Here is a 24,512-nt window from a genome sequence, read left to right on the forward strand (position 1 = left end):
TGAACCTCATTCGCTTGGATTCGGCCCATCTGTCACGGTCCCTCTGCAGAGCCTTCTTACCGTCCAGCAGACTGACACTCCCTCCCAGTTTGGTGTCATCTGCAAATTTACTAATGGTAGATCTGACCCCCTCATCCAGATCATCAAAAAAGATATTAAACAGGATTGAGCCCAACACTGATCCCTGAGGGACACTACTAGTGACTGGTCAAACCTAACTTGCAAGAGTCACCAGTTAAGAAATGGTGGTGTCATAGCTAAGATGGTCTAAGGATAAAACAGATTCAAGGCTTGTAGAGAGATGTAATCCTTTTATTAGGTCAACTGATAAAATCGAAAAAAGTAAACAAGCTTTTTGACATGCAGAGCTTTCAGATCATCTCTCTTGTTTTCCTCCAACTGCATCAGCTGGTGTACTAACACATTACTTCTACAAACAAACTTACCCTCAGGAGTTAAGACATTTGTACACCAGTTTCAATTTGCAGGACACACCCCTCTAATATCCTAAAGCCTCAGACTTACACTTAACAACTTTTTGCTGCAGACACTTCACTCAATTTTTTTTTTTTTTGGGGGGGGGGGGGGGGGGGCGGGGTAGAAGGAGGCAGCATCCAGAAGCATAAGAACAACTTCAATTGTAGCACCACATCTTGTCCCAGCAGGCTCAGCCCTTAATGTGAAGCACAAGAAGCATCATCCAGCCTAAAGAGCCTCAGTGGAGCCCCAGACACTCACCAATCCAGGTTCCAGAAGCAAGAGGGCAGCAGAGATAAAGACACCATGTAATTCTTGCTTGGAACAGCAGTGTTCCTTCAGCTTCCACAAGGAGGGGGAAAAAAAGGATCTCACTACAACACTGCCAATCTTCCAAGTCTCCTGTCCTCTTTCTGTAGCACATGAAAACCAAGAATCCTGACTCTCTGTGCAATAAATAAAGTGAAATGATTGCAAATCTGATTTAGGGAAATATTTTGTATCTGTTGTGCATGGAGGGAGGCATAATTCAACAGGTCTTCCAGACCTACCTTCATCTATTTAGGAAAAAAAAAGCAGTTAGGGGAACAGACAACAATTTTTTCCTTTCCTAATTAAAGATTTAAATTCCAGTTTAAGCCATTACTGAAGCATCTCCTTAATGATGTAATTATAGCTGCAGGAGGTGATGGAACCACAGACACCTAATCAAAAACACCTTTCTAAAGGCTTGGGCTGTTCAAGTTGTAAGAATAATTGATAGAGATCAGAAACTGTGGTTTTAATAATCTAATTGGTCCCATATTGCCCCAAACTAGCTCTAGGGCTGGAACAATTAAAGAGATTTTTAAAATTTCATTATCTAGTGGTTTTAGAAAATGCCTCTCTCTTTTCCATTCCAAACCACAAGCCTTGCAGACTTCTTTTTCCTGCCGTGGTAAAGAGTCATAATAATAAAAGCCTAAACATACTGCTTCTTACAGGCTTTACATGTGAAAACACTATGGTGACAAGTACTTCCAGCACTGGAAAGGTGGGCCATGATGGGTTTGTGACTGGCTTTCATGATTACTAGTCATCTTCTTCCAAGTGACTTAGCCCTTCAGTATGTAAATGGAGATAGTGATGTCTAGACTAGGAGTGTCCTGCCAGGGTACGTAATCGGCTCTACGTCACCCAATGCTCCTTGCATGGAAATTGTGCTGGCGAAGCTCAAGTACTAAGAAAAACCTCTTCCAAGAGCAAGAGCGGACTAAAAAGTACAACGTGGCAGTGTACTTGCACTTTCCCTGTGGTCTCCTAACAGACCCATTTACCCTGATCCAGTGCTCCACACATCTACAGTGTACGCGTGGCTGGGCTCACAGAAGTTTCAAGCTCAGACCCAGGCTCTGCAATAACTGCATAATTTGTCTGGAAATGATATGCCACATGACTCAGACATGTGAGGTGTAACTATCAGGACTCATGGCTAAATCAGTCTTGGGGCAGGGTGATTCAGAAGAGTCCTGCACAAACAGCCAAGTTTCGGTCTGTACACCATTTTCATATTTTGATTGAGCAGAAGACACATCTTTAAGTTATCCTGGTAAAATACTTATCAAGATGAATATTTCTTATATGTTCCATATAGGTATAAGATGCTTCCTATAAACATTTTTGTCTGCACTGAAGACTTTTAACAGCACAGCAACATTACTTAAAAACATCCCAGTGCTGACAAATGAGCTCCTTAAATTAAATGCAGTTACACTACCAAAACTTCCTTTGTCATGTAACTTTTTCATTTATCAAACACATTTTAAGCATCCCAAATTATCTTTATAGACAAACCTTTGGTCAACACCGGGAAGAGGCTGAAACCAGTTTTACAGTTGAAATGGAACAGCCTTTGTAATATGTAAATACAGTGAGTCCAGACGAGGGCCACAAGGATGGTCAGAGGGATGGAATACCTCTCCTACAAGGAAAGGCTGAGGGAGTTGGCTGAGATTTCAGCCTCAAGAAGAGAAGGCTCGAGGGACACCTAATTACAGCCTTTCAGTGCCTGAAGAGGGACTACAAGAAATCTGAAGAGGGCTTTTTTACAGGGGTATGTAGTGATAGAACAAGAGGGAATGGCTCTAAACTGAAAGAGGGCAGGTTTAGATTGGCTATTCAGAAGAAATTCCTTACTGTGAGGGTGGTGAGGAACTGGTACAGGTGGCCCAGAGAAGTTATGGATGCCTCATTCCTGGAAGTGTTCAAGACCAGGTTTGATGGGGCTCTGAGCAACCTGATCTAGTGGAAGGTGTTCCTGCCCATGGCAGGGGTTTGGAGCTAGGTGATCTTTATTAAGGTCCCTTCCAACCCCAACCATTCTATGATACAGTAATCATGATAACCAACTATCAGTGTACCTCAACTTTAAAGCTGCTTTATTATTAGGTAACTAGAATGAAATTTTATTGTTCTGTAACTTTTCAACAAAACATTTACTATTTTGTGGCCCCTTACCAGTCTTTCAGACCTTCTTCCTCACCTTTTACTTGCATGTCCCTATCCCAATCTCCATAAATCACTTCTGTAGATTAAAATGCCACTGCTGTCATAATTTCAGATGCCATCTGGTTTGAAATCTGGTCAAGCAAAATTAAGCTAATTAAGCTTCTCCCTCTTCTGTTCATTAATTGCTTTGCTGCAAAATCCACTTTATTCCACAACGTTATGCTCCAAAATAGCAACTTTTACTTTAAAATATATTTTTTTTCCTGTTTGGCCACACAGATAATTGATTTCAAATTGCTCTGTGCTTTTCTTAGTACCAGCATGAAACAAAAGTTCTACAAGTTTTGAACCATCCCATTCATATATCTGGAGAATGTCTTAAGGACATTCCCAACCTTTTCTTCATCAACTGCTTTAGCAGAAACATCTATCTTATGTACTTTATTCTCAACCTATAGATTCACCTATTAGAAAAAACTGACATTAAAGCTGGTCATCCACCAAACAACAAGAGTACCCAGGGAACATCACACAGTCTAAGAATTGCTATAAAAATTCAACATGGGCACTGAAGAAGCACATCCATTAATCAGGATTACCACATTAATCCTGAAGCAACAGGAAAAACTAGCAGTAGTCATTGTACCTGTAACAGGAAGTGACTTGCTCAAAACAATCTCCTAGGTCAGCAGCAAAGATTAAATAATCTAATCATTATACCTACCAATTACATCAGAATACAGACCTCTGAAATAACTCCATAGTTTCTTTGCAGATATCAGACTTGTCATCAAACATAGCATTGCCTCTTCAATTTAAAGACTGAAATTTTAAAACTTCAACCCATCAAGCCTTACACATTGAGTATCAGATCTAGAGAACTGAGTTCTACAAACCATGTCCTCCACATCCCAAGAGGGGCATCAAATGCCATATGGTCCCTCTTCAGCATGAGAGTCAGGGATTACACACAGCTGCTCTATCTCAGTTCCTACCCACCTGCCAGCAAACTGCCCTGCTGTCACCTCCCACCATGACTGTCACCTGGACTCAATGCACAAAATCCCTCTTCCCCATGACTATATGGCAGGCGATAGCCCTCTTTCTCCCATGCAAGGGGAAAAAAAGGAAAAAAAAAAAAAGAGTAGTCTAAAAATATCCACAGGAGTATGTTTTACTTTTTTATAGGAGAAGGGTAATTGCTTGGGATCCAGAACAACTCACTCAAAGTTGTGGTTTGTGCTCTGCCCAGAATGACGAGTACCTTTTCTAAAAAGAGCCTGAAAAACATCTAAATTCAGGTCATGCAGTCCTGGTTTAGTGTCTCCTGCACCAGTCCCCACCACTCCCACGGCAGGCTTTGCTCCCTGGATGATAATATTGCCTGTCCTAGATTACAAGCCAGCTGTGCCAGAGGGGACATACAGGAGGCTTTGCCCTCCATAAGTCTAATGCACAACTGCTCTTTCTTAGCTGAAGATACATCAGAGGGACCCAGAACAGCCAACAGACCCAGCTTTCCTCACACTTCTCAAAGATCGAGGAAAATTTACAGTTGCCCTTCAACACACTTTCATTACGTGGGTGGTACGAACTGGGTTCAAAACTGAAAGGACACACTGTAATTTTTAGCAACAGTATCAGTGGTACTTTCTCACTGTCTAGAAGAGGTGGAATGGCTATAGAACAGCTCTTGGAGATTTTATGTCCTATATTTTAACACATTAAATCTGGCATCCCAAGCAAAATAAAGCAAGACCTTAATTTTCCTGTACTGCATTTTACCAAGCTGTCTACTGGCAAAGGCTTACATGGCCAGGAGAATAACTTTTCTGTTTCCACAGAACTCAAAAGTTCTGCGAGGGACCACCTATAACAAAGACCCATCCACGACATTCACTCACTTGCAAGACTGTTCTGATAAGCAAATTTCCCCACCTTCTCCAAATTATGCAAAATACAAACTTTCTTATGCACAGCTCTGAGTACACAGCTTTCCAGGAATTTGCCAAGTTTTTCACATTGCCTAATAAACACCTTTGTGGGGTGCATTTCATGCTCATTTGGACCAGACATCTATTTTTAGCTTTTGCCAATTAGACAGCTTGCAAGGCTAAAAGAACAAAAAACAAAAAAACCCAACTTCCTCCCTCAAAACAACTGGTGCATAGCTTGACTTGCTCTGTATTCACACACACTTTTTTTTTTGAACAACCACTCTAATGTGGGAATAATGTTTATTCAGATCTGTTCCAAGATGCTATTTTGTTAAAGCATATTTGCAATTGCAAAGTTGTAAACAAATTAAAGGCTTTCTTATTCCTAAAATTCAGTCTTGCTGTGGGGAAGCTCTCAGTAATGACAGTAATTTATTTTAGCAAACAGCACGTTCTGACTAGGCTAGAAAACAAAGCCTACTTGCTCTTAAAAATAACTGCCTTTGAACTACTTCTCCCAAGCTCAAGTTCAGATTGAGCCTCTTTTTTCCCACAGCACCAGTCCAAGGTGCATGAGTCACAGACACCACCTCTGCTCCTGCAGGGCACCCCCTTCCCAGTCCCATTCCTGCTCCAGGGTGACTCTTGGGGGGGTCCACACTGGAAACAAGCAGTTTAATTACAATGCTTAATTACACACGTATGCAGCTCAGCTTCACCATCTCACAAAAGGACAGACTTAAGAAAATAGGAATATAGGAAGATTTAGATTAGACGTTAGGAAGAAATTATCTGCTGTGAGGGTGGTGAGGCACTGGAACAGCCTGCCCAGAGAAGCTGTGAATGTCCCATCCCTGAACGTGTCCAAGGCCAGGTTGAACAGGCCTTTGAGCACCCTGGCCTAGTGGAGGGTGTCCCTGACCATGGCAGGGGTTTGGAACTAGATAATCTTTAAGGTCCCTTCCAACCCAAACCATTCTATGATCCTATGAAATTCAGTTCAAATCACTAAGTAAGAGCTTGGTTTAAGGGAAGAGCAGAATCCTCAGAGATCCTGAGGAAACAGTTTTCCTCAGGATCTCATATTTCAACAAGAAGAATCTTATTTGCCAGATCTAAAGCACAGTAACTACACATATATTAATAAAGTTTGGGGTTTAGGGTTGGGTTTCTCTGGTCACTATGGAATCTGAGTCTGACTTATTTTGATTGCCCATTGCTTTCTTTTATGCAGCAACCTTGCCTGTTCATATTATCCAAGGATACATGTCTGAAAGCCCTTTGCAGATTAGCTGCATGCTTTCTTTTTTTATTTAAACCTTCCTCTGAACTTTGATTATCATTTTCTAGCAAAGTCACACCACACAGAAGTAAAATTATTGTGTAAATGCTCCTGCTGTTTTATGATGGAGGAACAGCAAAAAAAATCACAATCTACTTGCTACACCCCTCATATTGCTGCATGCTGCAGCATGCTGCATGCACAGACAGGTGACCCTGCAACCCAGGGACACATCAGGGCTCTCTGGGCTCAGCAGGGCTCCGGTTACAAGCAAGGCTTGCTCAGCATATATGGGCAACCATAGAGAACAGACTGGAGCCAGCTAGGCAGGCTGATAAACTCGACAGAGCGGGACAGAAACTGCTCTGAAGAATAAACAGTCTGAGAGGGCGTGAGAGATGGCTAAGATAGACCAGAAGAGAGGCATCAGGTCTAGAAGGAGCAAAATTTGACTGGGGCATGGAGAGGAGGGTGAGTACAGGAAAACTGAATGCAAGCTGTGGGGAGGCAACAGCTTTAGGCAGGCTCAACAGAGTGGAAAAGCCTGAAAAAGCAACAGTGTGGATTGCTAGGAAGAACACAGGAAAAGATGAGAGAGAACCATTATGAAGAGGAAGGCAAATAAGGAGAATGCACAGGAGGGGAGTGGCTAAACTGAGAAGGGATGAACAGAGAAGGAAAAGCACAGAACTGGAAACATAAAGTGGAAGAAAAATGGACACAAGTGAAAGTTGGAATGCGATAAGGGTCTAATGCACTGGATAGGAGAGACAAGAGGGCAGACTTTAGTAAAGGCACAGTGAAAGGTATATGAAATCTAAAGGAAAATGACACACTGAGAAGGTAAGTCTACCTGTGTTTTTTCAACAACATAAAAGGACAGATTTCGCATTAGGTTTTTAAAAAAGCTGACAAACTTTTAAGTTAGCTGTGAGTTTTTCATGTAATGGAAGGTTCTTCCAGGAACAAGCCAGGAGAGCACGGAGCAGGTAAAATAGGAATGCCAAGCTGTTCTTCTGGGCGCCATTAAGTTTCTTACCTCCCAGGCAAACTAGGTACTGAAATGGCATACTCTTAGGCTGTCTTAAAACAGCTTATTATAGGATCTGATGTAAACCAAACATTTTGGAGAAGGGGAAAATACAGGTTGTCTTATTTCCCTTTGGCCCAGATCTTCTAAACCGATCGTGCTGGTCACTTGGCAAATACCCCGAGATTGCATGTGCCTTCACTACACTGTATCTCACATCCTCATTAAATGCCCCTATTAATTTTGCCTAGAGAGCTGCTAGAGATACTACAAAAAATAGTCCTTCCTAACAGAAAGGGGCCACAGAGTTCAGTGATAACAATGAGAATCCTGATTAAAACCAGATATTTCTATACAAGAGGTATAAATTGTACCATATATAGGTTTTTTAACTGGCTGGTTGATATTTTTTTATGTTTTAAAGTAAAGCCCTTTAATTAATTGGGAACTTGCATGGGAATATACTATTTTTCATTAAAATACTAGTGGTTTTCATTGAAAACACCCACCAAAGTTTCCTCCTTAAACCCCAAATAGTTTAATTTAAAGTAACTGAAAATCATAACTCTTACCTATTGAGAACAAATACATGATTTTATTTTTTTTTAGTTATAAGCAACCCATAACCATGCAGGAAGTTTAGGCATATCTGCATGTGTGCACATATGTGTTATCTGAAAGTTGAACCATCACCAGTCACAATTCCAGCTTTCTACATACTTAGAGGCACACACAGACAACTATTCAACGTGCACCTGGTAAGATGGGCAAGGGCAGGTGTAATGCTATAGCTATAAACATTTTTGCAAGATACTTGTGGTATTCCAACAATCCAGGTGCACTATTCTAGTACAGAACACTTGATACATACTGGACACCTACTAAGCTTATTATTACATTTCCCAAAGGAAAATCTCTTCAGAAAATAAAAATATGAAAGAACTGCATCTGACACTATCACTAAATCACTTTGTCCCACCATGTCCAATCCTACCCTGGCCCTATTAGCAAAACCAGTCTTCCTCTGAGAATTTGCCCTACTGCAGACAGTCAACTAAGGGCCTATAAATAATCTAACTAGTCACAACATCCTTTTTCCAAAAGAATTGTAAGCCATGCATAATACCTCCAACAAGCCCATTTTCCTTTGTCGTCTCCGTTTTGACACTGGATTGATTAGATGTCTTCATCTTTGAAGTATTAATGGATTCCAAGAGGGAGACAAATTCTAGAAAGTTAGATTCATTGGGCATCTGTCCTTCTTTAGCTTCTAGATCTGATTTAGAAGTTGGTAAAGTCTTTTCCTTGTCAGATACATCCACAAAATTCTTACTTAAAAGCACATCTGTCCCACTGTCTACACTCAACACCCGCATGTGCCTCTTTTCATGAGCAGTTCTACAGGACTGCGGGTCTAGGTTGTGCAGGTCTTCCTTAGAAGTTAAATCTACAGTCTGGACATTTTCCGAAGCATTTTCCTGATTTGGCTCCGAACGAGTGTTTGTTTCTAAAGGTGTATTTGCTAGGTTGCTGTGCTCCTTTACTGCATCACCCGATTCATAGCCAGAGCATTGATTGGATGACAGCTCTGCCCTTAACATTTCTGGAGTTCTTTCGCTTTCACTAAGTTCTGGGCAAGCCTTACCTTTACTGTCATCAGACAGGTCAAAAGTGATAACGGGGATTCTGAGCTGCTCACTAGTTTGCTGACTTGGCCAACCTGCTCTAACTACATCAGAATCAAGGGCTGAGCTTGTTTTCTCTGTTTCCAGAGCCTTTAAGTGGACAGATCCCGGTAAGTCGCTGAGGGTGGTGTTTGGTGTAGTACTCATTGTGATGACAATTTTAATGGGCTCACATAGCTGGTCTCCAGGAAGTGAGTTGTCCACAACTGCAACAGCAGTCTCACTGTCTGAATAATCAAGGTCCTCATTGGTATTACTGGCATTGCAAGAACTTTCCATGTGCTCGTGATCTTTGGTTGCAATGGCATTGCACTGTGGGCAGTTACTGGTAAAGCCTGTCTGTGGTGATCCATCTGGCAATTTCTCTCTTTTGTAGCTTTTAGGATTACTCATATGGTCTGAAATAACTGAATTTTCACTGTCCCATGGCTCTGAAGAAACTCCAGTCCTTAAAATATCACCTTGTGATGAAGAAATATTGGAGAAGTTTTTAGCTCCATCTCTGTCCACAAGAATATCTTGGGATCCATGCTGTCCACATGACTGTTCGTTTACTCCTTTTTCATTTATTTCATTACCAGAAAGTGTTTCCATAGCAGCTGGTTTTGTCACTATTGCTGATGGGGTGGCACCTGAAGTGGAGGTTGTATAAACAGGTAATATATCTGCTTTGATACAGGGTGAGGTAGACGAAACTGGTGGTGCGGCCTGGTCTTCTAATACCATAACACCTAATGAGAAAACATATGGGAGTTAGGTCTCAAAAACATGAACACTATGCATCATTGAAGTATGCTCTTTAGGTAGCAAAATCTGATCCAGAGGAAAGAAAGCACAGATGATGTAGCTGCTTAAAACCATTCCTAAGCAAGGAGCTTTTTGCTAGCTACATAAGTAATACTATAAAAGCAAGCTGGGACCCTTCCAGGTCAGGACAAGGGCAGCAGCATGTCTATTTAACTTAAATAATCAAAATAGCTCAAGAAGCAGCTAGTATCAAAACTAAAATGTTTCGCAGAAATTATCCCCTTTTGTGTCAAGCAATGTGTGAACAATGGTTTAAGGGATTTATAAAACCTTTAAGATACCTCTAAGATCTTCAATAGTTTCCCGTGTTGGCAGCTCCTAGAAAAATAAAAGGAAACATACAAGGTTACCATGGGTGTTTATTACATTCTGCTGTGGAAAAAAACAACTATCAATGCAAGAGCTATCTAATCAAAGGTTAATTACAGCACTGGCACATTGCTTAACATCACTGAAATTTGAACATGTACCTTTCACAAAATGCAAGGGGTGGGTGAGGGAGATGGTTCTAGAACAGTCATGCTCCAAATTGCATCATTGCAACTGTGTGTGATGCTTGGGGAGGGGAAGGAATAGAAAGATCTGTTTTTCTTTTAAGAAAATAATTTTGTAGTGCCTAATCCAGATACATTTTTTTTTTTAGTCATTAATGAATAGAATGTGTTCATCTGTTCCACTTTCCCAGCTATATGTTTCAAAAGCACTAGAATGAAAAGTTTGGTGTCTAGTCCTCAGTAACAATTTCTCAGATGAAAACTAGAGGACAGAGACATTAAATTATTATAGAACCATTTAGATTCCAAGGAAGCCTTGGAGATCATTTAGTCAGAATCCCCTCTGCCACACACACACACTCAAAGCAGGTACAGTTTGAGCAGGTTGCTCAGGGCCATCTCCAACAGAGTCTTGAAAATCTCCAAAGATGGAGATTTCACAACTTCTCTGGAAAACCTCTTCCAGTATTTGACCACTCTCTCAGTAGGGAAAAAAAAAAAACCCAACAAACAAGAAAACAAGTACACACAAAAGACATTAAATCTAATTAATCTGACTGCAGCTTTCTCCGGCTGCAAGTTGCAGCCACTCTTTCTTATCCTGTTACTGGGCACCTCCAAGAAGAGTGCGCTCAATCTTCTGTGAATCTTACCATTGGAAAGCTAAAGATAGCAGTAAGCTCTTCTTCTAGTTTTACAAACAGTTTTAGCCTTACAATTGCTAAATCATCCCATTTGCCTGTCCTCATACATCATGTACCTCATTCTTCAATCAGCTTGGTGGCTTCTGCTGGTTTCTCATCAGCAGTTCAGTGTCCAGGGGAACTAACTGGGGAGCTCAAAACTAAACACAGTACTCCAGAGGAATATGTCAGGAGTCTAAATTCAACAGCCTAAATGCATAATGAGAAATTAAAGCCATTGGGAAAAATGAATGTGGCTCTCTTCTGACTGACAGGCACCAAAATCAAGAGGAAATAATTATTATTTTTTAAAATTCCATGGTGGTATCCTGCCAGCATGAACAAGAGACTTCATTTGACAAGACCCAATCTACATGTTTGGAAGTGGGAGACTAGGATAAGATCCCAAGAAGAAATAGGTTTGCAGAATGGACAAATACTAGAATACTGGAGACTAGGACAGAAACAAGGTGAAAAAGTATTTTACCTCATCAAAAACCCCAAACAACTATTAATGTCTGTGAATCATACAGATGCTACAAAAGGGTAAAAACACTCCAGGAAATGAGGAAATAGTTCTGATTCAGACCAAGATTTTAATAATTTGTAGTAAATCGGAATAAGGTGGGGGAATGGAGGAATATGAAGACAGAATGAAGTATCAAATAGCCACTTATTCAAGATCACTAACCATCCTCTGCACTGACTGAGGCAGGAGTCCTGTAGAAAAAAATAGCATGGGATCACATAATTAAACATTTTATCACAGTATACATAGGGACTAGTTTAAGATTACACAGTCAGCATTATTCTGTTTCTTAATTTTTTGAATACTTAATTGTTCAATCTTCTCATGAGGTTTTCCTATTGTTTTCTTTAATAACATTTACATACATCTCCTTCATCACTTCAAACACTATTGACTTAGAAAGTATGGACAATGGCATGGAATGCACATGCATATATTTTTAACGTCCTGTAGACATCTCCTATATTTAAATGTTTTTTGTGCTTTTACGTTTAAATACTCAAGACATGTTTGGTTCATTTTATAAGCATAAGTCTAGTTACACAAAATCAAATTATTAATGCTCCAGAAGCTGATCCTTTCAGAGGCAATGAGAGGCTGCTCTGATTGCATTAACCTCTCCCTTCTCTCAAAGGAGCCACAAAACACTAGTTGCTCTTGGCAATATTTACAAAGGCTATTTGCTATCTATAGTAGGAGCAGACAGATCCCTCTTAAGAAGGGCAGAATTATGCATGCTAGTTTCAGCTCTGCAAAACCAAACCTTCAGGACAAGGCTGACTGACAGCAGCTGTATAGCCAGTAGATCCACAGAATCACCCCTCCTCCTTGGGGCAGACCTACGATCCAAGTGATCAGTACCTGGCAATACAAAACTCCGTGCAGTAAGCTAGAGACTGCACAAAGTGAAGACACTATTACAGAAAACCACATACTAACCATTGCTCCAGATGAGTTCTGCGAGTGCAGAGCCTCTACCCTCGAACTGTCGTGAATTGTTTGGGTAGAATCATTTTGGCTGGTCTCAACGATGACATTATCCCCTGTGTTATTGCTGAAAAGTAAGCAAATGAAAAATAAAGCAACGCTTCTTAGCCCGGTGGATCACAGCGTGTTTTAGGAAGTAGCTGAGGAGTAGAAACAGAATAGGAAGAAGTAGCACAGCACAGTGAAGTGACAGCACACCTTTCCCCTCCAATGATAAAATCATAGGGCTGTAAAAATACTGTAACCCCCTTCTGCACCTCCCTCCTTACCGTAACAACTTGATAAAAATAAATTAATAAAAATCCCTCAATATAAAATGATTCTGGTGTTTTCAGAAGTAGAGCTATGAGAAATAAAATGACATCTCTTCAAACTCCCTATGCATATATAATGCCATTTAGCCTGCCTGACACACACACACAGATTTATTGGCACAAAAAAAGATTGTTTGGGGCTTCTTATATAACAACCAAATCTTACTCCTTTCACAATTTTTGCTTTTTATGTCCTTGTGTACATACTGATTATCTAACTGCCTGTTTATTTACAAGCCTCCTATAAAACAACTACTTGAAATGCAACACAGTGTGTATTAATATAATCACTAGACCACAAAACAAAGTTTTTGCTCTGGTTTGGGCAAAGAAAACATATATCCATTACTAATCTCATATGCTATAAGGCAATTTGTTGATCACTTTCTTTGTGGGTGCATTAAAGTATCCACTAACTCTTTTTGCACATATTTTCTATGAACTTTTCCATGGATATAAGCAAGTATTTTTGGACAAAGTTTACTAATGAAAACCTACAAATGTTCTTTTTCTCAGGCATAACACAACAAAAATTCAGCTAAAAAGAAAACAACAAAAAAACCACCATAGTGAAATGTCAAAAAGTGTGGGATTGGGCTTTTCTGCTTGTTTGTGGGGTTGTTTTTTTGCAAAAAAACTTTTTTTAAAACCCCACAGCTGTATACAAGCTATAAAATTATTTATCTTGGGGTTTCAATCATGTTTCCACAAAGTTTTTTTCCATAGTAAACTGGCTTCAAAAACTTGTTTAACCAACCTGCTAACTACGAGGGTCTGTTTAAAAAACTCTGTCATCTGTCCAGTCAAAATAACAGTAAGTTCTTTATTTTCTGATCAAGTACTAAATAATGGAGCGTTGTGCATTCACAAACCAATCTAGGAGGAACAGTCATGTGATTTAACATGCAAGTTTTAAGTGATTCTACCTCTACTTCTTAGTCAAAACAGAGCCTGAAAGACATAACCTCAAATAAAATAAAAACCTTGTATGTTTAGTGGCACATATAAGGGGCATTTCTCAGAACAGTCACAATGCAGTCAGACCTTGACATCCCCAGCAACATCACTGCCAGGAGTATATCACAGATGAGCATGTGTAAAGACACCAAAAAGCAGTAGCGCAAAGGTATATAAACAATCTCGATACTACTTAGCTGGCACAGAGATAGCAGTAGCAACTGCAAATACACCAAAAAACACCCTAAGTTCTTTTATACAGAGCTCTCGCTTGAAGCTTGACCGGTAGTTTTAACAGCTACTCAGTTTAAGATTTGTTTAGACATTTCTGTGCTGCTGTCACTACTGGATGTACCTTAATTCAGCATTTTTCACATCTGTTATAACATCTGAGATCACTGGAAGCCACTTAACAGCTTCATTTGTTTGTATGACTCAAGCTTGAAAAACCAGCAGGAGAGGCCTCCATTCATTCCAAAGAGTGTACAGTGGTACATTCTACTTAAACACAAATCTGGAAAATGTCAGTACTAGTCTTCAGATCAATACTATTTTCAGCTTTAATACATCACAACCTGGATTGATTATTTGCAGAAAAGAGTACTTGGCTTCTCAGCAGAGAAGCTACAAATACCTACCAAACGCCCCTGAGAAATAAAAGTGGTACTAGCTTTCCTCATCAACAAGACACAAAAGCATCACAAGCAGTCACAATAAAACGTGAGGGGGAAAAGCAATTAACACATCTAGGTGTGATCTAAGGAAGTTACTGCGAACACACAAAGGCAACATGAGCTCAGGGTTCAAAAGCTGTGATATTAAAGTGTTTTCTTTGCCAAAAGGTGCGTGCCACTTCCTTGCCTCTTCCCAGAAGGTAAGCACAGCAGGAAGAGGAAAGAGCACGCGTGTGAGGCTTCCCCAGAAAACCTCTCCCAGGTGTTCTCCAGGATCTTTTAGCAGCTCCAGTACATGTCTCTTCTTATCACCTCCGTGGTACCTGGCTGCTGCTCCACCTCTGAATCAGGTGCAGCTCTGCCTGCTTCACCACGAGCAGGCTTCAGCTATGGAATATAAAAGCACTAAGCAGGTTTTTAGAAGTACCATTCCTCACACAACTGTAAGGAGTTTTCATACAGTCAACAGACATTTCTGCCATGCAGGACCATAGCGCAAACATCCATTTCACAGAATGTGCCAGCAATGCAATGAAAAGCTTACCTACAATTAGAGGACTGAACTGCTTCTCCTTTTTGAACCTCTTTACATTGTCTTCCATTTTGTCTTGAGAGCTTTTGTTGAATTACTTCGCCTTTATCAAACATAAGGTGCAAACGGTAGCTGATCACCTTTATTACCGTGAAGAACACTGTCACCAAGCTGCAGTACACAAAAACTGTAACTGCATTTGCTGGAAAAGCCTACAGAAGGAAATTATAAAGACATAATGATAACCATTTGCTTTGAGAAGGTGCTGCTAAAATTTTTAAATACACTATATAGATTGAGTTCTGCTCACAAAAAAAGGTCTAGAAGTTTCTTCAAATTTCAAACCATTTCACGAGATCTATTCTTTTGATTAGCTGTAGTTATTATTTATTATCAAAAATCAGTAAATCTCACAATTGACAAACACTGTAAATTTTTTTAAAATACTGCATTCCCTTGTTAATGCAGCTGCAGCCTTCCCTACACTATGAATTTATAAAAATATAGAAATAAAATAAAACATTAGTTATCTACAAACAGGAAATCCCTTTAGAAAAATTCTGTCATCTTAGCCTGAATCTCAGTTATGACTCAACAGTAAAATGCCATGGTTTGATGTCATTTTTCTAACACCTCATAACATGTTCCCATGTATCTTACGGTGTGAAGAACTTCAAATAATTAGTCAGGACTAGTCAAAACAAATTAATAAAATGCATTTGGAGGGGCAGCCTGCCCTGGCTTAGGCTGGAGGAGTGAGCATTTGGCTGTGCGGTGCTTAATTGCCAGCTGGGGTTAAACCACAACACAACCTCTTTGAATTATTTTTCTAAAGTAGATAATTGTTCCCCAAATCTTCGTGAAGCCCAGCCATGAGATAATTGTTAATTTGCAGCTGTCTGTGATCTGTTTGCTGATCTGTGATGAGCATCATAGTTCTTAATCATTAAAATTAATTACAGTTCAACTATAGTCTGTATAGTTCTTTCACAGACAGGACATACTAACAACATTTTTATATATAAATGCTTCCTTACAGTAAAGGGCAAATCATAGCAATGAACACTCGCAGTTATAATCAAAGTTAGTCATTATAGTCATGGAACACCCTTATGTATTGTCACAACACAGCTGCAGTCTCACAATGAATTCAATCTCTCCTCAAGTTTTAGGTTTTTTAAACAGAGCTTTACTATATCCCTGCACAACAACAACAAAAAAGCCAAACAACAAACCAACCAACCCCAAAAAGTAAGACTTTCAATACTGAGGATTTGCTAAAAGGTTAATTTTTAAGAATGGTCTTTACTTTGGGAGTAAATCTCGTTTTTTCAGATTCATAAATAAATCACACCAACCACACAGGTAAAGGATAGGGAACAAGGCATGCTTATTTCATCTTTAAAACAAGTCATTGCATTTATCTTGATGTTGAAATTAATATGTTGAATCATTTCTGTGTTGTTACAAGCAAGTGGGTTGCTATTCTGATGCTACTTTTGGCTTAGTGGGACCTCATACCCTCAAGATGTACATGTGAAAATTTTCGGGCAAATCCTTTTTTGTGACTATTCTGATTCAGATACAAAAAATCTTTTGCACAAAAGTAGAGAAGCTATTTAGAATGTAGGTATTACCAATGATCCCTAATATGACAGACATGACTTTCTACAAGTTGAGGCTTAGTCTGTTAAGAGTACTTCATGGTACTATGTATATACTGACACTCAGTATACCCTTCAGTCATCTAGTGAATCCGGGCCAGAAAGAGGATCCACTTGCAAGGTCATGTTCTCAGGGTATAAGGTTTGGTGTATGAGTTGAAGAATTTGTGGTTTATGACTAATGTTTTTGCAAAACGAGTTAGAAATTGCTTGGTTTCACAAAGAATGATATCCAATTATCTGTAATGACTTGTTTAAGAGAAATTTGTTCACCTTCCAAGGAATCTCCTGAACTATACACTACAAGGCACAGACCGACCGCTCGTTATTAAATAACAGCTCGGAATGATACACTAGAAAAGAAGTACTTTATAGGTGACATTAGTAAAGCTTAATAAATATTACATGAATAATGTCAAGAGGACACAACAAAAATAGACTTCCAGTGGTGCAGTCTTTGCGTGCATAGAGCATGCTACAAGACAGACTCAAAGGAAGCTCCTAGATTTCAAAGTGGAAAAGAAGGCCAGTTTTAGCAAATGCTGAGTGCTGCATGTCCTCATCCCTGCCTTGTGACCAGACCTACCGGAGCTGTGCCCTGAGCCAGCCTGTGGTCTCCCTGCCCATCTGTCCAAGATACACAGTGTTTTACCCCCATACACGCTGTGCATGCTCGCAATACCAAGTCCCTCAATGTATAACAAGGCCAGTACATCCTTAATATTCTGAATCTTGGGCCAAGTTGAGCAGTACAAGCCAGCAGATTGCTCCCTGCCCACATGAGGAATTAGGAGAAAGATGAAGCTGATAATGGAAAGCCCTCAATTTTCTGAAGCAGGCATGACTGCAGTTGTTGTTCCCAGGTACAAACAGGTAAAAGTATCAAATCCACTTGCACTAAGAAGGAATTAAGTTATAGACCACTGAGGAATTAGATGATAGAGTCACTTTTGATGCACTGTAGTTATAATTAGCCTGGTTTCCTATGGAAACAAGGTTTTATAATCACACCATGTGTCTGTGTATTCATCATCTCTCTCCATCCCCTCAGTTGAAAGTAGCCAAAGAATTAAAAAAGTTATTCAGCAAACTTTGAGAGAATACACCCCACTGGGACAAGGTCACAGCAGGACACCTCCTCCATTAATGAGAGGAACCCACACAGCTCTCTGACCTTTTGATGCCACCCCAGTGACAGGAAAAGCTTCAACTGAGCTGACATCTTATTAGAAGCTAGGAAAAAAAAATCCACAAATACAAATTCATTAGAAAGCAGGCTTCATGACTTCCCACAGATTCCTGTGGAAGCTGTAGTTTTCTTTGCTCTCGCCCAATTAAAAACTCTACTATAATGTACTTTTTGTTTTCCAGTAGCTTCTGTTGTTGTACCCTGCACCAGAATAGCGTGGGGTCACAGGCAGAAATGCAGGCTGGTGTTTTCCAAATGTGGCCCAACTTACTACTGCAAATGCAACAGAGCTGACCTGACTGTGTAGGGAGTACCTTCACCTGGGGCTTCTGCCTGCCCGGGGGATGCTCCCAGAGGAACGGTCACATTGTTCTTCACATGCCAACTAATGTTATTTGAGTAACACTAAGGTAGAGGTGGCTGAGGCATGCACTTCCTAATATTTTTTATTATTATGTGCAACCTTTGAACAAAATACCACACCTTGTAAACTGGGCTGAAAAATTAGTTGATTAGACCCAGATGTACCCCACCCAATATTAGAGCCCCTCAGGCATCTAAAGCAAGGCGGTGCTGCACCTGGTCCTCACTGTCTTGGTGTGCTACAGAACACAAATGAGGGACCTATCAAACAAATATGCAGTCAGCCACCACCATCAGGCATGCAGAGATATGAGTGGGAGATATAACACTGGGGCCAAAGATAAATATTTATATATTAATCAAGGTAAATCAGTACTAAGAGATGTCCAACTGTCACGCAGTATAAAACACGGGAAAGCAGGTAGCAAATAACATTCCAGGGCTGTACATTCAGTTCTAAGTACGCATCCTATCACACAATAAATACATGCTGTACAGTCTAGCCTACTTCTCTGCTGTGGAGATATATTTATATATATAGATAACTTCTACAGAGAGATAGAGTGGGGTAAAACGTGGCCAAGTGGGACTGTAAGCAGCTGACACACTGCAAGTTTATTAGAGTTTACCTCTGAGTAATTTATGTGCCCACACCCTTATATTGCCATGTTGTACTTCTCCTATCACAGCATGATTTGAAGATCTAATGCGTAAGAAGTAACAACCCTCTAAGTTCAAGGGTTTCACGTCCAAAAAAAGGCAAGAGAAACACTCAGTATGCCATTCTGGGGACTCACCCAATATCCTATAAGCTTGTACTATAGCTTATTGTAAAATAAGCTACAGTACAAGCATTTCCCAAAGTTCTCTGTGTCACTGGTGTTTTACTGGGTCTGAATTCAGCCCAGTGGCTGAATACAAATAATTATCACTATTTTCATGTGCAAACACCTAGGAACTCTGGACTGTTTGGTGGAATAAGATAACTTTAATTCTTAATCTATTATGAGAGTTGATATGGTAGGGTTAGAAGAGATCTCATTATAATTTTGAAAGTTGATTTTAACAGTAATGGTGCTCCAAATAATATCCAATGTACATTTTAATGTACAAATGATAAATGAAAAAGAAAAGAAAGAGATGAAAACACAGATCTGTATTTTCAGGAGCAGGGGAGCTAATAGAGGAATCTTTAGTACCAAAGTAAGCTATGCTGACAAAGCTAGAGAAAGAAATCCTTGATCCATACAAAAGAAACAACTTGATACTTTAAGCTTCTCGATGCTACTGTCAGCACGCCTCTGCTGAGCCAGCGTGAAAAATCTAAATACAGATGGATGAGTTTTGCCATTTGATTCAAATCAAACTGTTTCAGAGAGACTTCCTGGCTCTGACAAAAGTGTAAGATTATCCCAAGCGAAGGAAAATTTTAAAAAGTAGTACTCCGATCTGTTTCGACTTTGCCCAAGAAACATCAGTGACTGCTTTAGCTGAATCCAAAACTACTGTTGTCAAGTATGTAACCTAAATATTACCCTAAACATTACTTAGTATTATAAACAAAATGCCCCAAAGAAAACCTCTAGTTAAAAAGCAAGTTCAAGTTTCTAAGTGGTAAGAATAGATGTCTTGCATAAAGTTTATGGAGCCTTAAAATCAAGTCACTTAAAAACAAGTAAACACTTAAGGACATAATTACTGTCAAGCAGCCATCATAATAAATGTATTATTCTTATCAAGGACAAAGAATTCCCACAGCAATACGTTAGCTCAAGAACAGGAGTCCTGCATTTAACCAGATGATTCATCAGAAAGTCAGCCACTCTGCAGAAAAAGCAAGTCCATCTAGATAGGCAAAGATGATGCCCAAGAGAGTTCAGCAGATGTTACATTTTCTCCCTTTCCCTTTAAATAATGCCCTGGTTTTACCTTAGCTCTGACCTACAGTCCAGTGTTCTTTTGTGCAACCCCTTGGCAAGAAGCCTTCATCCATGTCATTAGTTCAGAAGTTTCCCCCAAGGAAATACATATCTTTTCAGATACATACTTACATAAACTTGGAAAAAAGTTAACTTTCAATTTTTTTCCTTTTTAATCACACATACGACTTGGATAGTAAATCCTACTAAGCAAGACTCTTCCTGGTTTGCGTAGGAAACAGACCCTATCAATCAGAAGAAAGCATATTATTATCTTGGTTCATTACCTCCAGGAGCCATCCTTACAGGAATTCACTGCAATCCATGCCAAAAAATACAGTATTTCAATTCATGTTTAAAAATACAAAATTTGCTTTCCACTGGGATTGCAGAAGGATTCATAAATGCTCTTTCCTTTTGAAAATCAGGCCAATATCTGACCATATAGGGTGAATAAACCTATTTAGAAGTTTCATCCAATCAAAGAAAATTTGTACAGAACTTAGTTAAGAATTTAGTTGAGTCACTCTAAGAACCAAATGGATGGAAACTGCTTCCAGTGGAAGCAACCTTAAGATGTAATCACTGAAGGACACATCAAAGAATAGATGCAATGATCCAGCAAACTGTACTTTTAAGCTTTTCTCACAAAGTAAGAAAACACACAAAAACAGACCAAAAGTTTCAAGCTTTTCAGGAAAATAAATTTTAAATTGCGGCAAACAAACTCTAGTTATTATTCATTTGCAAAGTTTAAATTTCTGCACAAAGGGAGCTGCATGTCAGAAAAAGCCATGTGATTCACCAGTGACATTCAGCAAGGCATGTTAATTACGTGGTATTTGAATTTTTCCATTTATTTACCCTTCTCAGCAGGTAAGACTGGAGCAGACTTGGAAAAAAAACACCTGTCCCTAAAAGAGGTTTTGAACAAATATCCCCACGGTCATTGAACAAACAACCCCACGGTCATTCAACACTTGCAGAGGCCAGCACTGCACCCCTATCCAATTCCTTCCAGGGCTAAGGGTCCGGCCCCTGCCTAGCGCGCCCGGTGGACTCACCCCGTTAACCTTTAGACACGAATGCTCAGGTAAAGCCCAACATGCCCCATTTTCAAGCCCCCCAGGGGTCAGTGTACAGTCCGTCCAGCGCACACGCCCTCGCCGCTGCTGCCTGCGGGCCGGGGTCCGCGGCTCCCACCTCGCACCCCCCCCCTCCGCCCCCCAGCCGCTCTCACCAGGTGCAGGGCCATGGGCAGAGTCAGCAGGAACAGCCACAGATAGAGGTGGCAGCTGTTGGTGAAGGCGCCCTGCTCCGGGTCGTGGTACCAGCCCCCGGTCAGCGCCGCCCACACGCCCTGCCCCACCAGCCGCGCCGCCGGCGACACCATGGCCGCCCCCCGCCGCCGCCACCGCCGCCCCTCAGCCGCCCGCCGCCGCCGCCGCCATGCCGGGCGCCCGCGGATTCTCCCATGGTGCCCCGCGACGCCGAGCATCCCGCCCGCCCCACCCCGGGCGCCGCCGCCGCCGCCGCCGGGAGGGCGCTGCCACGGGCCGCCCCCCACTGGGCACGGCGCCCCGCTCGCCCCCGCCGCGGGCCGGGGGGCGCCGCCCCGCTGCAAGGCCTGGGGGACCGCGGGGCAGCGCACGGAAGCCGCGGGGCGAGCAGGGGCCGGGCCGAGCCGCGGCGGGGGGAAAGGTCTGGCGCGGGGGTGTCCGTCACCGCCGCGTCCCGCCCCGGGCGGCCGCGACGGGGGATGCACAGGTGCAAAAAAAGCGCGGCAAAGGGGCAGCCCCGGCGGCCGCCGGCTGGGCTGCGCCTCGCCGGCCACACCCCCACCGCCGGGTGCTCGTCGCCGGTTACTGATCCTGCCCGACACATCACGAGTTTCCGATCCGTGAGCTCTGCCCGACTTTGGTCTTGCCCTTTTTGCGTTGACTTGAGCTCTGTTTTGGGCGGGATGTGGGAATATAACATAAAAAAAAATTTGGTTTCTTTCAAGAATGAGTTCAGAGTAAAACCCAGTCTGCCTTCGTTCAAGAGTTTCACGTAGCTGACCTCAAATTAGCGCAGCGAGGAGTTAAGGGAGGGGTGGGGGAAGCATAGGCGTGCCCTGTACGGGAGAGCAAAGCTGAAAAAATGATGGATTTGAGTGGAAGCCTTGAGCAGGAGAGGCCAAAGTCAGTGAAGAATGAGACAGAAGGATACGGGCATATCCTTAAGGAAACCCCTGAAGGGAGGGTCGTAAGGTTAGGCTGTGAACACTAGAGCTGATCATACATAGTGCTCCCCCTCTCCTACCTCTGACCATCAGAAAATAGCTCTGAACTTCAGTTCTTTGTCTCTCATCCGTCCCTTTTAGGGACTTTTCCACATGTATACACCTTTGTTGCAGTCAATTTTGTGAACTATATAGGTATGTAATGGAGGTAGCTAAGCAGCTTGAACATCACCAAATTCACCTTACATCCATTGCTCCTGACAGTGGCTCCGGTTTCATGGACCAAACACACCATTCCACTGTGCTCTGCATGGATTTTTTTAGACAAAGGTAAGAGACCAAAGATGCTATTAAGCAATCGTACTTGTGTGATAATGAACCACAAACCTCAGCTCACTTCCTGATGTTGCAGGTGATGTGGCCATGCTGGATGCCTGGGTTGGTTTGATGACAGGGATGATACAGAACTATGAACAAGCAGTTGGGAGCAGGGAAAGAATGGCATCATCTTTTAGCAGCACTGGCACCCTTAGATGCTTGAGGACCTACAGCCACATGGCTAGGGTACTTGCTTGGTGTGACCTCAGTGAGCAGTGAAGTTTATTGAGCTGTTCTTGGGCTGTATGAAGGAGGCATACAGCCTCCTTGCCCAAACCTCTGCCTTGTTGAGTGAATTTTCTTTTTTTATCCTTTGCAGGTTCATTACAAAGGCGACAAAGTTTGTTCATACAAGTAATGATTGAATCAAGTGCAATATGCAGCTATGAATAATATTTTGATGTGTGATAATTAAAAAAGTTAAGTTTCAGAAACTATTGAACTAATTTTCCACAAGTATACTGGCGAATAAGATCATTTACATGCACAGCTCCAAAAAAAGAAAGATGAGTAAACAAAGGTTTTTTGAGACCTCTAACTCATGTAGGTTATTGTGTGGAAGGCCCAGGTAATGCAGGCTTTACTGCAACTTATATACTATTAGGGTGACTTGTCCTTTTTTTGGCTGGGATAGAGTTAATTTTCTCAGTAGCTAGTATAGTGCCATGTTTTGGATTCAGTATGAGAATACTGTTGATAACACACTGATGTTTTGACTGTTTCCGAAGTCATGTTTATCCTAAATGGAGGACTTTTTTGTATCTCATGCTCTGCTAGTGAGGAGGTACAAAAATGAAAAGAAAAGAAGCCTGTGAGGGAGCATAGCTGGGACAGCTGACCCAAACTGACCAAAGGGATGTTCCATACCATATGACATCACACTCTGTATATAAAGAGGGGGGAAGAAGGAGGAAAGGGGGAATGTTTGGAGTGATGGCATTTGTCTTCCCAAGTAACTGTTACACATGATGGGGCCCTGCCCTCCTGGAGATGGCTGAACACCTTCCTGCCCATGTAGTGCTTTGCTTGTGTGTGTCTTTTGCTTTTCCATTAAATTGTCTTTACTTCAACCCATGAATTTTCTACCTTTTACCCTTCTGATTCTCCCTGGTGGAGGAGTGAGCCAGTGTCTGCGTGGGGGTTGATGGCTGGCTAGGGTTAAACCATGCCACTTGTCCACACATCACTCAAATCTTTCAGCTCTTTCTCATATTTGGATAATGCTGACACCAAATATTTTTTGGTATAATGGTACTTGCAGTTTTGGAGGGTTCCTGTAAATATATCCAGGTCAGGATATGTGTTCCAGACACAATGTAGATGCACGAGTACTGTAGCTACACAGTTGCAGGAGTGCCAAAGATGGAAAATGGGACCACTTTTCTCTTGAGAGATGCCAGTGAGGGACTGAGCCAAAAGCTTTGCCATCTGTACGCCGCTCTTCTCACCAGTAACTCCACTAGGTGGTGCCGTCAGGAAAGTTAAGGGCGCTTTACACTGTTCGGGATCACAATATTTACATTATTGGAACTCCCAGAAACAGCAACTGTATACCAAGATCCTAGAGCCCTGGGTGCTGAAGAAACACTGAACAAAGAGTAACCTGAGTGTAGTGATTGCTAATGGATAACAGTCCTTCAGACGGCAAATTTGGGAATAATAGCTCTAAATAAATATTTAAACATTTCACTGTACTGCAACCAATACCTTGTCTGACCCAAAACATTCCACACTTAATTAGTTCCTGCAGATTCTTTTAGATAACAAAGTACAAGGTGGAATTTGTGCGGCAGAACGCTTGTATTACAACATACTTTATGGCTTTTATAATAAGGCAAATATGCAGATAAGGGAAGGCTTGTAATTACCTCTCTGAATAGCTGCAAGGCAATCTTATATT

The 24,512-nt window shown here is 41.3% G+C and overlaps 1 protein-coding gene across 1 annotated transcript in view; it reads right to left on the reverse strand.

The window, feature by feature from the left end:
* PCNX2 (pecanex homolog 2 (Drosophila)) overlaps positions 1-21,403 on the reverse strand; it is a 156,568-nt gene extending 135,165 nt beyond the window's left edge. The window contains exons 1-5 of the mRNA XM_017817517.1: positions 21,251-21,403; positions 14,888-15,087; positions 12,351-12,465; positions 9,987-10,023; positions 8,340-9,629 (exon numbers count right to left, since the gene is read on the reverse strand). Coding sequence (XP_017673006.1) covers positions 8,340-9,629; positions 9,987-10,023; positions 12,351-12,465; positions 14,888-15,087; positions 21,251-21,403 — 1,795 coding nt within the window. The remainder of the gene's footprint in view (positions 1-8,339; positions 9,630-9,986; positions 10,024-12,350; positions 12,466-14,887; positions 15,088-21,250) is intronic.
* Between the last annotated feature and the right edge of the window lie 3,109 nt (positions 21,404-24,512).

The sequence above is a fragment of the Lepidothrix coronata genome, unplaced genomic scaffold, assembly GCF_001604755.1.
Source record: "Lepidothrix coronata isolate B3197 unplaced genomic scaffold, Lepidothrix_coronata-1.0 Scaffold61, whole genome shotgun sequence".
Lineage (NCBI taxonomy): Eukaryota > Metazoa > Chordata > Aves > Passeriformes > Pipridae > Lepidothrix > Lepidothrix coronata.